At 43.5% G+C, this 13514-nt stretch overlaps 1 protein-coding gene and 1 long non-coding RNA gene across 2 annotated transcripts in view; both read left to right on the forward strand.

Annotated features, from left to right (window-relative positions):
• LOC112072067 (stabilin-2-like) overlaps window positions 1–12399 on the forward strand; it is a 21027-nt gene extending 8628 nt beyond the window's left edge. Inside the window, exons 4-10 of the mRNA XM_024139482.2 lie at window positions 3162–3306; window positions 7834–7967; window positions 8471–8636; window positions 10819–10925; window positions 11152–11271; window positions 11863–12015; window positions 12241–12399. Of these exons, the coding sequence (XP_023995250.1) occupies window positions 3162–3306; window positions 7834–7967; window positions 8471–8636; window positions 10819–10925; window positions 11152–11271; window positions 11863–12015; window positions 12241–12363 (948 nt within the window). The 3' untranslated portion in view covers window positions 12364–12399. The remainder of the gene's footprint in view (window positions 1–3161; window positions 3307–7833; window positions 7968–8470; window positions 8637–10818; window positions 10926–11151; window positions 11272–11862; window positions 12016–12240) is intronic.
• Window positions 12400–12722: 323 nt separating this feature from the next.
• The window catches only part of LOC112072070 (uncharacterized), a 5527-nt gene continuing 4735 nt past the window's right edge, over window positions 12723–13514 (forward strand). Inside the window, exon 1 of the long non-coding RNA XR_002894239.2 lies at window positions 12723–12822. This is a non-coding gene — a long non-coding RNA (uncharacterized lncRNA). The remainder of the gene's footprint in view (window positions 12823–13514) is intronic.

Genomic DNA, 13514 nt, shown 5'->3' on the forward strand with positions numbered 1-13514 from the left:
CGTCCATTAATCAGTTGCGGTGTGTGTGTGTGTGTTTGTGTGTGTGCTGTGTGTGTGTGTGTGTGTGTGGTGTGTGTTGTGTGTGTGTGTGTGTGTGTGTGTGTGTGTGTGTGTGTGTGTGTGTGTGTGTGTGTGTGTGTGTGTGTGTTGTGTGTGGTGTGTGTGTGTGTGTGTGCGTGCTGTGGGGTTGAGCTACAAACCCACAGGCTTGGCTCTCTCATCCTCTGGGAGGAGGGTGGACAATGAGCCTGTCGTAGCGGATGTAAGCAATGTCCCACGTGCTTGGCAGCTTTCATGGCTGGGATCAGTTCCTTCCTCTTCTGGTGCACAGCTTCAGGATAGTCCTCGTTGAGGAAGATATATGTTCCTCTCAAGATTTTGTCTCTTTCCAGACCAACTACCTTGTCCTTGAACCTCAGGCATTTGATCACTGTCGGCCTGGGCCTGTCACCCGGGCCTGAGCCTGTCACCCGGGCCGGTGGTGAGTTTTCCAAATCCTGTGAGCGTGCTCCACCTCAATCTTCCTGTGGTCCATCTTCAATTTCTCAGTTCATTTTCCTCACTTTGTCCTCAGACTCCGTCAAGGTCTCGTGGAGATTCTGAAATTTCATCCATAACCATATGTTCCGTCTTGATTATCCCTGGAGATAATCTGATTTCTCTGTCATGTTATCATGGATTCACACACAGAACTGATGTCCTCTCAATGACTTACAGATTGCTGTCATCTTGCCGTTCTCCTGTTTTAACTCACCGAGCTGAACCTGGGAGAACTGCAAACTGTTCTTCAGGGCCTGGACCTCTCTGGTCAGGTCGTCCATTCTTTATTAGTAGAATCCACCAGTATTGTTCTTCAGGTCCTGGACCTCTCTAGTCAGGTCGTCCATTCTTTATTAGTAGAATCCACCAGTATTGTTCTTCAGTCCGCTGAATGTATATATTTGTATCTTGCTTTGTTTGTTCTTTTCCATAGTATGTCTCTGATCAGCTACCCAGGAAAGGGCTGTAAACAGCCCATATTAATATATGGAGCCTTAGAAATAAGGTTCATGAAATCAATAATTTGACATCAGATAACATTCATATATTAACCATTTCTGAGACTCACTTAGATAATTCATTTGATGATACAAGCAGTAGCAATACAAGGATATAACATCTATAGAAGAGACAGGAATGCTTATGGGGGAGGTGTTGCTGTATATATTCAGAGGCCATATCCCTGTAATGCTTAGAGAGGATCTCATGTCAAGTGTTATTGAAGTGTTGTGGTTGCAGGTTTCTGTCTGTATGTAATAAAACACAAAACACTTTCTGTTGGAAAAAATTGTGTTTGACCAAATACAATGCTATTTCTCTGTAAACAGATTGACAGACTTTCAGCATGCTTATAGAGAAGGGCACTCAACATGTACTGCACTGTCACAAATGACTGATGATTGGCTGAAAGAAATGGATTAAAAGAAGATTGTGGGAGCTGTACTGTTAGATTTCAGTGCAGCCTTTGATATTATTGACCATAACCTGTTGAGAGAAAACTAAGAGCATTGTATGTAGTACAAATCATTCCCCTAGCTCTAGCCCTCAGCTGAATCTGGTAATGAATGGTGTGGCTGTTGAACAAGTTGAGGAGACTAAATTACTTGGTGATATCTTAGATTGTAAACTGTCATGGTCAAAACATATATATATTTTTATTTTATTTTATTTAACCTTTATTTAACCAGGAAGGGCTCATTGAGATTTGAAATCTCTTTTTCAAGAGCGTCCTGGCCCAGATAGGCAGCACCAAGTCATTACACAATTACAGAGCGTTGGGCTAGTAACAGAAAGGTTGCAAGTTCGAATCCCCAAGCTGACAAGGTACAAATCTGTCGTTCTGCCCCTGAACAAGGCAGTTAACCCACTGTTCTCCCGTAGACCGTCATTGTAAATATGAATTTGTTCTTAACTGACTTGCCTAGTTAAATAAAGGTAAAATTTAAAAAATAAATAAACACAGAAACATGAAAAAACAGAAAACCATCTAGTAAAAACCATTGAATTCACAAGAGTATAACAACATCATAAAACAGCAAATTAAAAAACATTGACAGGTCAGGGAATCAGAATCAAAATCCTTCATCAGTGATTCAAAAACACCAAATCGGGACAAGTTCTTCCAGTTTAAAAGTGTTTTGTAAGGCGTTCCAAGACGATGGCGCAGAGTACATAAAAGCCCTTCTACCAAATTCAGTTGGGACATTTGGAACAGTTAGCAGGATAAAGTCATAGATTCAACGGTTGTAAAGATGGGGAGAGTTCTGTAATAAAAGAGATGCTCTGCTTTTTTGACGCCACATTTAAAAAACTATCCTGCGGGCTCTAGTTTTGTCTAATCTTGATTATTGTCCAGTCGTGTGGTCAAGGTCTGCTAAAAAAGACCTAGTTAAGCTGCAGCTGGCCCAGAACAGAGCAGCACGTTTTGCTCTTCATTGTAATCAGAGGGCTAATATTAATACTATGCATGTCAGTCTCTCTTGGCTGAGAGTTGAGGAGAGACTGGCTGCATCACTTCTTTTTTTTATAGGAAACATTAATGTGTTGAAAATCCCAAATTGTTTGCATAGTCAACTTACACACAGCTCTGACACACACACTTATCCCACCAGACATGCCACCAGGGGTCTTTTCATAGTCCCCAAATCCAGAACAAATTCAAGAAAGCGTACGGTATTTTAAAGAGCCCTTATTGCATGTATCTCCCATCATATTGCTCAAATGAACAGCAAACCTGCTTTAAAAAAAAAACATAAAGCAGCACCTCACAACGCCTCTCCCCTGTTTGACCTAGATATAGTGTGTATGTATTGATACTGTAATGTAGGCTATGTGAGATGCTTTTAAACGTATATGTAGTTCTGTCCTTGAGCTGTTCTTGTCTATTAATGTTCTGTATTATGTCATGTTGTGTGTGGACCGAAAGGAAGAGTAGCTGCTACTCACCTATCACCTAACACCTGATTCCTTGCATCCTATCCCCTCATTCCTTGCATCCTATCCCCTCATTTCTTTCTCAAAATGCGTTGGAGGAGAAAGTCCAAGGTTGGTCTCCTCCGGTACATTTTGAGACCTAGTTATCCTTGGTTTTAGTAATGTCCTGATGTGTTCTATCCTATCAGAATGAGCGTCAGTGCGAGTGTCTTGATGGGTACGTGGGGAACGGGCTCCAGTGTCTGGAGAAGGTGGTTCCACCCGTCGACCGCTGTCTGGAGGAGAACGGAGGATGTGACCCCCAGGCCACGTGCAAGGACCTGCATTACCACAGTAAGAACTGAACAAAGACCTGCATTACCACAGAACTGAACTAAGACCTGCATTACCCCAGAACTGAACTAAGACCTGCATTACCACAGAACTGANCATTACCACAGAACTGAACTAAGACCTGCATTACCACAGAACTGACCTAAGACCTGCATTACCCCAGAACTGAACTAAGACCTGCATTACCACAGTTCGCTCCGCCATTTCCTGGTTGAAAAAATTTGAATAGTTCGCCCAGTTTCAGTTTGTGACAAAATAAGCACGTATAGTGTAGAATCAATTTACCAATGTAAACCGCTGTGGAAGATCTCCATTACCAGAAAGATAGTGTTTTTCAGCTGTTTGACGTTGGTGTACAAAACCGAAAGTAAAAGAAGCAAATAGAAACATGTAAAGAACATAGAAATAGCACTCATAGAACAGACTGTTTGTTGCGTCTGGAATTGTGACATGAATAGCTAAGTGTCTAGTGTTGATAGTAATACTGCCAGTGACAATAATATATATATATTTAATCACAGGTATATACTATGGCTGAGAAACTCAAGAACTCCGATTTCAAGAGAATACTGCTATGTAGAAGGAACTATACTAGCTAAATATATATATTTTTCTCCCTCACCCATCAACACACAATACCCTATAATGACAAAGTGAAAACATGTTTTTATAAATGTTTGCACATTTATTGAAAATTAAATACAGACATACACGAAACATAAGTATGTGGACACCCCTCCAAATGAGCGGATTCGGCTATTTCAGCCACACCGGTTCCTGACAGGTGTATAACATTGAGCACAGCCAAGCAATCTCCACAGACAAACATTGGAAGTAGAATTGCCTTACTGAAGAGCTCAGTAACTTTTAAACGTGGCACCGTCATAGGATGCCACCTTTCCAACAAGTCAGATCGTCACATTTCTCCCCTGCTGGAGCTCGCCGCCGTTGAACCGCGTTCTCTGGAATGATGAATAACGCTTCACCATCTGGCGATCCGATGGACGAATCTGTATTTGGCGGATGCCAGGAGAACGCAACCTGCCCCAATGCAGAGTGCCAACTGTAAAGTTTGGTGGAGGAGTAATGGTCTGGGTCTGTTTTTCATGGTTCGGGCTAGACCCCTTAGTTCCAGTGAAGGGAAATCTTAACACTACAGCATACAATGACATTCAAGACGATTCGGTTCTTCCAACTCTGTTGCAACAGTGTGGGGAAGGCCCTTTCCTGGTTCACCTTCAGAACCATCTCCATGATTTTGGAATGAGATATTGGACAAGCAGGTGTCCACATACTTTTGACCATGTAGTGTCTATACAGTTGAAGTCGGAAGCTTAGGTTGGAGTCATTAAAACACATTTTTCAACCACTCCACAAATTTATTGTTAACAAACTATAGTTTTTGCAAGTCGGTTAGGACGTCTACTTTGTTCATGACACGAGTAATATTTCCAACAATTGTTTACAGACAGATTATTTCACTGTATCACAATCCCAGTGGATCAGAAAATGACATACACTAAGTTGACTGCCTTTACCCAGCTTGGAAAATTCCTGAAAATGTCATGGCTTTAGAAGCTAATTGACATCATTTGAGTCAATTGGATGTGTACCTGTGGATGTATTTCAAGGCCTACCTTCAAACTCAGTGCCTCTTTGCTTGACATCATGGGAAAATCAAAAGAAATCAGCCAAGACCTCAGGGAAAATTGTAGACCTCCACAAGTCTGGTTCATCCTTGGGAGCAATTCCCAAATACCTGAAGGTATCACATCTGTACAAACAATAGTATGCAAGTATAAACACCATGGGACCATGCAGCCGTTATACCGCTCAGGAAGGAGACGCGTTCTGTCTCCTAGAGATGAACGTACTTTGGTGCAAAAAGTGCAAATAAATCCCAGAACATCAGCAAAGGACCTTGTGAAGATGCTGGAGGAAACAGGTACAAAAGTATCTATATCCACAGTAAAACGAGTCCTATATCAACATAACCTGAAAGGCCACTCAGCAAGGAAGAAGCCACTGCTCCAAAACCGCCATAAAAAAGACAGACTACGGTTTGCAACTGCACATGGGGACAAATATTGTACTTTTTGGAAAAATGTCCTTTGGTCTGATGAAACAAAAATAGAACTGTTTGGCCATAATGACAATCATTATGTTTGGAGGAAAAAGGGGGAGGCTTGCAAACCGAAGAACACCATCCCAACCGTGAATCACGGGGGTCACAGCATCATGTTGTGGGGGTGCTTTGCTGCAGGAGGGACTGGTGCACTTCACAAATTAGATGGCATCATGAGGGAGGGAAATTATGTAGATCTATTGAAGCAACATCTCAAGACTTCAGTCAGGAAGTTAAAGCTTGGTCGCAAATGGGTCTTCCAAATGGACAATGACCCCAAGCATACTTCCAAAGTTGTGGCAAAATGGCTTAAGGACAACAAAGTTAGGGTATTGGAGTGGCCATCACAAAGCCCTGACCTCAATCCCATAGAAAATTTGTGGGCAGAACTGAAAAAGCGTGTGTGATCAAGGAGGCCTACAAACCTGACGCAGTTACACCAGCTCTGTTAGGAGGAATGTGCCAAAATTCACCCAAATTATTGTGGGAAGCTTGTGGAAGGCTACCTGAAATGTTTGACCCAAGTTCAACAATTTAAAGGCAATGCTACCAAATACTAATTGAGTGTATGTAAACTTCTGACTCACTGGGAATGTGATGAAAGAAATAAAAGCTGAAATAAATCATTCTCTCTGCTATTATTCTGACATTTCACATTCTTAAAATAAAGTTGCGATCCTAACTGACCTAAAACAGGGAATATTTATTCGGATTAAATGTCAGGAATTGTGAAAAACTGAGTTTAAATGTATTTGACTAAGGTGTATGTAAACTTCTGACTTCAACTGTATATATACACACACACACAGTACAAGTTTGGACACAGCTACTCATTCAAGCGTTTTTTCTTAATTTTTACAATTTTATACATTGTACAATAATAGTGAAAACATCACAACTATGAAATAACACATATGGAATCATGTAGTAACCAAAAGTGTTACATCTAAATATTTTGGATTTTAAATGTGAGATTCTTCAAAGTAGCCACCCTTTGCCTTGATGACAGCTTTGCACACTCTTGGCATTCTCTCAACCAGCTTCATGGGGTAGTCACCGGGAATGCATTTCAATTAAACAGGTGTGCCTTGTTAAAAGTTAAATTGTGGAATTTCTTTCCTTCTTAATGCATTTTAGCCTATCAGTTGTGTTGTGACAAGACAGGGGTGGTATACAGAAGATGGTATTTTACCAAATAGGGCTAAGACCATAACATGGCAAGAACAGCTCAAATAAGCACAGAAAAACGACAGTACATCATTACTTTAAGACATGAAGGTCAGTCAATCCGGGAAATTGTGAAGAACTTTGAAAGTTTCTTCAAGTGCAGTCGCAAAAACCATCCAGCTTTATGATGAAACTGGCACTCATGAGAACCACCACAGGAAAGGAAGACCCAGAGGTCCCTCTGCTGCAGAGGATAAGTTCATTAGTTACCTGCCTCAGAAATTGCAGCCCAAATAAATGCTTCACAGAGTTCAAGTAACAGACACATCTCAACATCAACTGTTCCCGAGGAGACTGCATGAATCAGGCCTTCATGGTCGAATTGCTGCAAGAAACCACTACTAAAGGACACCAGTAAGAAGAAGAGACTTGCTTGGGCCAAGAAACACAATGCAATGGACATTAGACCGGTGGAAATCTGTCCTTTGGTCTGATGAGTCCAAATGTGAGATTTTTTGGTTCCAACAGCCATGCAGAGTAGATGAACTGATGATCTCTGCATGTGTGGTTCCCACTGTGAAGCATGGAGGAGGTGGTGTGATGGTGCTTTGCTGGTGACGCTGTAGGTGATTTATTTAGAATTCAAGGCACACTTACCCAGCATGGCTACCACAGCATTCTTTAGCGATACACCATCCCATCTGGTTTGCGCTTAGTGGGACTATCATTTGTTTCTCAACAGGACAATGACCCAACACACCTCCAGGCTGTGTAAGGGCTATATGACCCGGAAGGAGAGTGATGAGTGCTGCATCAGATGACCTGACCTCCACAATCACCCGACCTCAACCCAAATGAGGTGGTTTGGGATGTGTTGGACCAAAGCGTGAATGAAAAGCAGTCAAGTGCTCAGCGTATGTGGGAACTCATTCAAGACTGTTGGAAAAACATTCCAGGTGAAGCTGGTTGAGAGAATGCCAAGAGTGTGCAAAGCTACTTCGAAGAATCTAGAATATATTTTGATTTGTTTAAGTAAGCATTTCACTGTAAGGTCTACACCTGTTGTATTCAGCGCACGTGACAAATAAACTTTGATTTGATTTGCGGTGCAGCTCATGACAACATCGTCATATCTGCGGTGCAGCTCATGACAACATAATTTTGCAGATCCTACCTTTAAAGTGATAGTTATTTCCATCTTTATTAAGAGACCGTTTGTTCCTTTGTGTCGCCAGGTAACACTGCCGGAGTGTTCCACCTGCGTTCCAGTGCAGGGAAGTACCAGCTGAACTACACAGATGCTGAGCTAGCCTGTCAAGCTGAGGGGGCTACGCTCGCCACCTTCTCTCAGATGGCTGATGCACAACAGGTCAGAGGTCATCCTTTAAAAAGGAACATCTGGGATTCAAAACAACAAAGAAGTCACTCTGACACTTTTCATCAATAGCTATTGATCATTACTTTAAAAAAAAGTTCAAACATTGATGTGCCAATCACAGACTGGCCATTTAACTCAGCAAAATGATACTCTTGATTTAAAGTGTTACCAACTACTTGGGCAGTGGCAGTAGTTTGAAGTTGAACCAGGACATCATTAACTCTCAGCTACATGATACCGGTGATTGAAAGTGATAGTTCACTATTTAGAAGTTTTACAGTGGTAGTGTCCCAATTCTCCCCCTGTGCACTTGCACACTCCTGGACAGTGGAAACTTCAAGGCTCCAGCCAATGCTTTTAAATCCGTGACGACCAGGAAGTGTACAAGTGCAGTTTTTAAGAGAAGGGCAGAGAATCGGGATGCAACCAGTAACTGTCTGACACCCCACCGCTGATGTTGCAGTTCATGTGTGTGTGTTTGTGTCTTTCTCTAGCTGGGAATGCACCGTTGTGTTGCTGGATGGATACAAGGGAAGAAAGTGGGCTATCCAACCAGGTTTCCCTCGGTCAACTGTGGTGACAACCATGTTGGGATAGTGCTATACAAAGACCCTGTGGACCCCAGCAGCAAATACGACACCTTCTGTTACAGACTGTCAGGTAACACCGTCAACCAGGGTTGGGCTCCACTTACAGACTGTCAGGTAACACCATCAACCAGGGTTGGGCTCCACTTACAGACTGTCAGGTTACACCATCAACCAGGGTGGGCTCCACTTACAGACTGTCAGGTAACACCATCAACCAGGTTGGGCTCCACTTACAGACTGACAGGTTACACCATCAACCAGGGTTGGGCTCCACTTACAGACTGTCAGGTAACACCATCAACCAGGGTTGGGCTCCACTTACAGACTGTCAGGTAACACCATCAACCAGGGTTGGCTCCACTTACAGACTGTCAGGTTACACCATCAACCAGGGTTGGGCTCACTTACAGACTGTCAGGTTACACCATCAACCAGGGTCGGGCTCCACTTACAGACTGTCAGGTAACACCATCAACCAGGGTTGGGCTCCACTTACAGACTGTCAGGTAACACCATCAACCAGGGTTGGGCTCCACTTACAGACTGTCAGGTAACACCATCAACCAGGGTTGGGCTCCATTTACAGACTGTCAGGTTACACCATCAACCAGGGTTGGGCTCCACTTACAGACTGTCAGGTTACACCATCAACCAGGGTTGGGCTCCACTTACAGACTGTCAGGTTACACCATCAACCAGGGTTGGGCTCCACTTACAGACTGTCAGGTAACACCATCAACCAGGGTTGGGCTCCACTTACAGACTGTCAGGTTACACATCAACCAGGGTTGGGCTCCACTTACAGACTGACAGGTAACACCATCAACCAGGGTTGGGCTCCACTTACAGACTGACAGGTAACACCATCAACCAGGGTTGGGCTCCACTTACAGACTGTCAGGTAACACCATCAACCAGGGTTGGGCTCCATTTACAGACTGTCAGGTTACACCATCAACCAGGGTTGGGCTCCACTTACAGACTGTCAGGTTACACCATCAACCAGGGTTGGGCTCCACTTACAGACTGTCAGGTTACACCATCAACCAGGGTTGGGCTCCACTTACAGACTGTCAGGTAACACCATCAACCAGGGTTGGGCTCCACTTACAGACTGTCAGGTTACACCATCAACCAGGGTTGGGCTCCACTTACAGACTGTCAGGTTACACCATCAACCAGGGTTGGGCTCCACTTACAGACTGTCAGGTAACACCATCAACCAGGGTTGGGCTCCACTTACAGACTGACGGTAACACCATCAACCAGGGTTGGGCTCCACTTACAGACTGACAGGTAACACCATCAACCAGGGTTGGGCTCCACTTACAGACTGACAGGTAACACCATCAACCAGGGTTGGGCTCCACTTACAGACTGTCAGGTAACACCATCAACCAGGGTTGGGCTCCACTTACAGACTGTCAGGTAACACCATCAAACAGGGTTGGGCTCCACTTACAGACTGCAGGTAACACCATCAACCAGGGTTGGGCTCCACTTACAGACTGTCAGGTAACACCATCACACAGGGTTGGGCTCCACTTACAGACTGTCAGGTAACACCATCAAACCAGGGTTGGGCTCCACTTACAGACTGTCAGGTTACACCATCAACCAGGGTTGGGCTCCATTTACAGACTGACAGGTAACACCATCAACCAGGGTCGGGCTCCATTTACTGTTACAGACTTCATTTAAATTCCAGAAAATTCTTGAAGTAGTGTACACTGAAATTCCAATTCTCCTCAATGCCAATCAATGAGAAAAATGTGGAATTGTTTACTTCCTGCTATTTACACTACAAATACACAATGGATCAGGGCCGTAGTCATAAAGCGTCTCAGAATAGGATTTCTGATCTAGGATCAGGTACCCCCATATCCATATAATAATTAAATTATGATTAGAAAAGGAAACAGATCCTAGATCAGGTTTATGAATATAGGCCTATATAGGCCTGTCTCCATTCTCTCTATCCCCCTTCATTTCATATCAGTCTTTCAAGAACATTTAGATGTGTCCTGTGGTACTGTGTATTACAACCCGTCTGTCTCCCTGTAGATGTGTCCTGTGTATTACAACCCGTCTGTCTCTCTGTAGATGTGTATTACAACTCGTCTGTCTCTCTGTAGATGTGTCCTGTGTATTACATCCCGTCTGTCTCCCTGTAGATGTGTCCTGTGTATTACAACCTGTCTGTCTCTCTGTAGATGTGTCCTGTGTATTACAACCAGTCTGTCTCTCTGTAGATGTGTCCTGTGTGTGTGGAACTGGGTACGTAGGCAACGGGGACTTCTGTAACGGAGACCTGGCCAGTGTTGTGGCTACCAACTTAAACTACTCTGTATTCTACAATGTAAGTGTGTTGTTTCATTCAGGACTAATCCAAAATTAAGATCCTCACATGCAACTCAGACTTAATTGTATTAATTCAAATTAAAGTAATCGAATTAGCACAAATGTCAAATAACATTTGGGACATTTGCAAACATTTACGGGTGATATGGATCTCAAGTTAGAATTTGGCCCTACTTTGTGAGTGCAAATATTGAAAAACATTCAATTTTCTCTCCTGGTTGTAGATATTGTTGAAGTATGCAGGCTCGTCTACAGAGGGAGAAGTTCTGTTGGACTTTCTGTCCAGCAGTTCATCCTATGCCACTCTGTTTGTGCCACTCAACGCTGGGTTCTCTGAAAATGAGGTGATTTTATTTTAAACGTCTGAAATCATGGAACAAAAAAAGAGACATTTTTACTTACTTTTTCCTGTAAATTAATGTATTTTTTGTCATTTAAAAAGGGATAGTTCACCTAAATTACATATTGGTTTGCTTACCCTGTAAGAAGTCTATGTACTAGCTATGACAGTAATCCATGCTTTGGTTTAGTTTCCCTGGCACCGTTTTCAAATGCTAACGCTTTAGCATTTGTGGCACAAATCTCATTCAAGTCATGGGACCGGTATAATTATTTTGCACATCATGTCCAAATCATCTATGTGACTTGTGAGCTTCAAAATCAATGAGATATTGATGATTTGGACATTATATCGGTCCCATGACTTGAATGGGATATGTGCCACAAATGCTAAAACGTTAGCATTTGAAAACAGTGCCAGGGAAACTAAAGCATGGATTCCTGTCATATCATGTTCATAGACTTCTTACAGGGTAAAGAAACCAATGGCATTTTGGAATTTGTGTGCACTATCCCTTTAAAAAAAAAAAAAAATTATATAATGATGTATAATTGTGTCTTAGTTATTTGATGTATATTTTCTTGACTGCATGTAGACGTTATCAGACCGGGATGTGGAGTACCATATCTCCACGAACAACAGCGTTATGTTCTACGAGGACCTGAAACACGATGGCGTCATCCCTTCCAGACTGGGATATAATCTCTCACTGGTCATTTCCCCCAGCAACACCACACAGCAGAACCAGGTGAGTGGACCGGTCTGGTACAAATGTCCAGGAGATGGTTGTGCAATTCAAACAGTCTTTACTTCAGATCAACATGTTACTAATAAACTTGTAAAATAAATAATAAACAAAAAAATGAAGTGGATAATATCATACATTTCTTAAAGCAACAATTCATTTCATGGATGTTTGGATTTGGATTAAGTGATTCTTGAATGTGTTTGTGTGACGGTTGTTTCTCCACAGGAACCCCAGACATTGAAGCTAGTGAACCGGAGGCTAGTGTTGACCTGGGACATCCCAGCATACAATGGAATTATTCATATCATAGAGGGTCCACTCAGAGCCCCGCCCTTACCAGTGAGTTAAGCAGTTGAGTGAAGTTGTACCCTAGGTGCTGATCTTGGATCAGTTTTTCATTTCCCCCACTAATGGTTAAAGTTGGGGTAGCTGATCCTAGATCTGTAACTAGGGGAAACTTCAACCCAGAGTGAACAGGGTTCATCTGCTCCTTATCAGACCATTATAACAATCCTAATTCATTGCAAATTCCAGCCCTATTCCAGAGCCACACAAGGAGTCTCTGGTCAACAGTAACACACTGCATTATGGGAGAATAGGGTCTCTGGTCAACAGTAACACACTGCATTATGGGAGAATAGATTTCCAGTGCACCATGCACCAGTCAACAGGGCCGACGACCCAAGGCAGGGACTTGGCCATTCCATCCTGGTCACCTGTCTGATCGTTCTGTCATCGCTGCCTCGCCTACTTACGTCTTCAAACACAAGAATGACGACTTCCGCTTCCACCTACTTCAAGAGACAAGTCCTTCCAACGTTATAGACCAAGGCCCCAGCTGTAGTCAACATACATAGACCAGGGCCCATAGGGCTGAGTCACAGTACTATAGACAGGGCCACAAGGCGGTACTCAACAGTACCATAGAACCCAGGCCCACCTGGCCCACACGCTGTAGTCAACAGTACTTAGACCAGGCCCACTGGCCCAACAGGGCTGTAGTCAACCGTACCTATAGACCAGGACAGGGCTTTAGTCAACAGTACTATAGACCAGGGCCCACAGCATGTAGTCAACAGTTACTCATAGACCAGGCCCACAGGCTGTAGTCACAGACTATAGACCCAGGCCCACAGGGGCTTAGTCAACAAGTACGATAACCAGGCCCAGGGCTGTACGTCACAGTACTAATAACAGCCCACTGGGCTGTAGTCAAGACAGTATATAGCACCGGCCCCACAGGCTGTATTCAACAGTACATATGAGACCAGGCCACAGGGCTGTAAGTGAACATACTACTCAGACCAGGCCACAGCGCTGCTAGTCACACGTACTATAGACCAGGCCCACCAGGGCTGTAGTCAACAGTACATAACCAGGCCCACAGGGCTGTAGTCACACATACATATCAGACCAGGCCCACAGGCTGTACGTCAAACAGTACTAGAGACCAGCCCACAGGCTGTAGTCAACATCTATAGACCAGGCCCACAGGGCCG

The sequence above is a fragment of the Salvelinus sp. IW2-2015 genome, unplaced genomic scaffold, assembly GCF_002910315.2.
Source record: "Salvelinus sp. IW2-2015 unplaced genomic scaffold, ASM291031v2 Un_scaffold1814, whole genome shotgun sequence".
Lineage (NCBI taxonomy): Eukaryota > Metazoa > Chordata > Actinopteri > Salmoniformes > Salmonidae > Salvelinus > Salvelinus sp. IW2-2015.